At 56.2% G+C, this 3,067-nt stretch overlaps 1 protein-coding gene across 1 annotated transcript in view; it reads right to left on the bottom strand.

Moving 5' to 3' along the window:
• Positions 1-3,067, bottom strand: part of EXOC3L2 (exocyst complex component 3-like 2) — an 18,683-nt gene that overhangs the window by 9,148 nt on the left and 6,468 nt on the right. The window contains exons 5-6 of the mRNA XM_015561199.1: positions 1,105-1,346; positions 1-90 (exon numbers count right to left, since the gene is read on the bottom strand). The exon at positions 1-90 is cut by the window's left edge and continues 1 nt beyond it. Of these exons, the coding sequence (XP_015416685.1) occupies positions 1-90; positions 1,105-1,346 (332 nt within the window). The remainder of the gene's footprint in view (positions 91-1,104; positions 1,347-3,067) is intronic.

Here is a 3,067-nt window from a genome sequence, read left to right as displayed (position 1 = left end):
CTGGGCCAGGGTGCTTGGCAGGTCCTCCGGGCTCCCCCAGTGCTCCTCGTCCTCCTGCAGCGCCCGGAGCAGGGCTGCCCGCGTCTGGGCCTTCGTGGGGAGGTGGGGGAGGCAGAGTCAGGGGTGCCTGGGAGCCCCTCCCTCCATGATCCCCGTACCTTGGCCCCAAGCAGGTCTGGATTCCACCAGGGAGCTCCTCAAAGTTACGCGGGAGGAAGCTGGACCAGAAAACCTCCAGCCCTTCCTACTGCTCAGCCCACGCCGTGGAGCTTGCTGCTAAGAGCTGGTTTTAAGCTTCCTCTATCTACTCACTTCCCGGAGCAGCGGTCGCCAGCCGGGTCCGCGGGCCACTGGTGGTCCCTGAGGTCCGAAAGCTTGGCGACCGCTGAGCCGGAGGGTTTAAGGGTCAACTCTCACTATTTCATGGCCAGAAGGCTCTGCTCTCAGGTTTGACAAAAAAAAATTCACTCAAGATTGTCAGATTCTGGAATTCAAAAATTCCCAGGCTCTGTGATTCTAAGGTTGACCCATCTCTGATTCTCTGGTCCAACGTTGACCTTCAACTCAGGGACTCTGACAATCTAGACATGTTCAAGCCTACGGGTCTCCCCTCTCCAGTGGCAAAGACTGATTTTTGTGGCCGAGGCAGGACCTACATTCAGGTAGGAAACCCCCCGAGGCCACCTGCTCCGTGGGGTCCGGCCCAGCTGCTTATAAACCAGGTTCCTATCCGTCCTGCCGGGACGGACGGACGGACGGACAGACGGACGCAGAGGCACCCTGGCGCCTCCTTTTGTGAGTCTTTGGCTCCGTGAGGGGAGGTTCGGTGTCTGACTTCCTCTCGCTCTGAGATTTGCATGTCTGAACGTATTGAATCGTCACTGGGTGTGCCTAGGCCCAGCTGGGTGCCTAGACTACAACACTGAACCTAGGACGGCCAGGATCCGTGTGGATGTGCATGTCCATGTCCTTTGGACAGAGCTCAGAGTCCGCAAAGGGAAAAGGGAGATGGAAATACCAAAAGGGGGAGAGGAGAGGCCCCAGGCCCAGTGCAAGCCCTCTCTCCCGGCAGAGTGCCCCCCTCCCTCCTGAATCCCCCCATACCTTAACATCTGTGACACATTCATCCTCCAAGCCCCGAACGGTGCCAGGCGACAGGAGGGGCCCCAGCTCCCCGTTCTCCAGGGCGACCAAGTCCACCAGCCCCAAGACTTCTCTGAGGAAGGGGAGAAAGAGACGGGGGGTTTGTGAGAGGGTGGCAGAGCAGCTAACCCTGTCCCCTCCCCATCCTTTCACACCCAGTGTGTAGCCCTGGGCCCTCCCTTCCTCGGTTGGGGCCAGCTTTGCTCATCCCTCAGAGGAAGTCTCTGCTACGTGGCTCCTCTGGGCCCAGCTCTCTGAGTCAGCTCCCTGATGGATGGTGTCTGGGCAAGAGTCAAGTCCAAGCTTGACTACCTGGCACGCAGGGTCTCATGATGGATGATGGTCACTTCACCAGACCGAAGCTCCCTTGTCCCTGCTCCTAGTCCTGCACGGCCTCTCCAGTCCAGCCCTCGCTTCAGGCCTGTGCAATCCCACCCCTCCGCCCACTGCTCGCCACCCCTTCTCATGGATGGTGCGAGAGTGTCATTAGCACACACTCCCAAGGGGGCCCAGGGGTCCACATTAGCAGCTCTTGCCTCCCATTCTTCTAGGGGCGGCACCCTGATTTTGTTGGAGGACGCACCCAGCCCTTCACGCTCGCCTGTGGCTTGCTGTGGCCAACTCCCTTTTTCCGGGAGTGGGGAGGTGACCCAGGCACGGCTAACGGCCGTATTCCACCCCCCAGCCGCCAGAACGGCTGTGCCTTAGGTATACGGCCTTGTGCTTGATAGGACACGATTCTAGGACCAGGAGGGCCAATGGTGCTATGTGCCTTAGGTATACGGCCTTGTGCTTGATAGGTATACGGTTCTAGGACCAGGAGGGCCCACGGTGCTACATTCTAGATCAGCGTTTCTCACCCTGTGGGTCGTGACCCTTTCACAGGGGTCGCCTAAGACCAACGGAAAACACATATATAATTACATGTTGTTTTTGTGATCAATCACTATGCTTTCATTATGTTCACTTTGTAACAATGAAAATACAGCCTGCCTATCAGATATTCACATGACGACTCATAACAGCAGCAACATTACAGTTAGGAAGTAGCAACGAAAATAATTTTATGGTTGGGGGTCACCACCACATGAGGAACTGTATGAAAGGGTCGCGGCATCAGGAAGGTTGAGAACCGCTGCTCTAAATGCTAAAGTTACAGAACTCAGGGGGCCAACAGCGCCGCAGCCCTCAGACTGAGGGCTCAACAGGCTGGCGATTCTCGGATCAAAGAGGGGAGGCGGCTGCGGGGAAGGGTTCCGAGGCTCACTGACACTAAGACTCCAGGTTCGAAGCCTCGTCAGTCCAACGTTCTAAGGTTGGAAGAGCCAACGGTGCTAAAGCCCCGGGAGCCAACCGGGTTCTAGAATTCAAAGGGCCAACGGAGCCAACACTTGAAGACAAGAAGGGCCGGTGGAGCTTTGGTTCCGGGGCGGGAAGGGCCCAGGTGCTGAGGTTCTGGAATCGGGAGGATCGCCCTTCTAACGCTCCAGCCCCGGAGGAGCAGACGCGCTGAGATCCTAGGTTGTCAATGTCACGAGGGGCACAGCCTGGAGGCGCCCAGGGGGTTGGGTTGCAGAATGGAAGGGTCGGCTGTACTAGGCTCTCGGAACCGAAGGAGCGGGGCGGTTGACATTTTCAAGTATGACAATGCTAATGAACAAAAAGAACTGGGAGGTGACCATCTATTCAGAGAGAACAAATATTTATTTTGCATTTTCTCTACCCATGTCATGCATGTCCTGGGGGCTCTGTCCCACACAATCAAGACTCAGGCTGATTACCACCCAGCCTTGTATTTTTATCTGGAACATGAGGTCACCTAGTTTATTGCGACATGGGAAGAAAAGAGACACTCCCAGAGCTAAAAGTTTTATCCCAGAAGTAAAGCTCACCACTTCTCACAACCTATTGCACAGAATTATTT

This window comes from Myotis davidii, unplaced genomic scaffold (genome assembly GCF_000327345.1).
Source record: "Myotis davidii unplaced genomic scaffold, ASM32734v1 scaffold796, whole genome shotgun sequence".
Taxonomy (NCBI): Eukaryota; Metazoa; Chordata; class Mammalia; order Chiroptera; family Vespertilionidae; genus Myotis; species Myotis davidii.
This window is presented reverse-complemented; position numbering and strand designations above follow the sequence as displayed.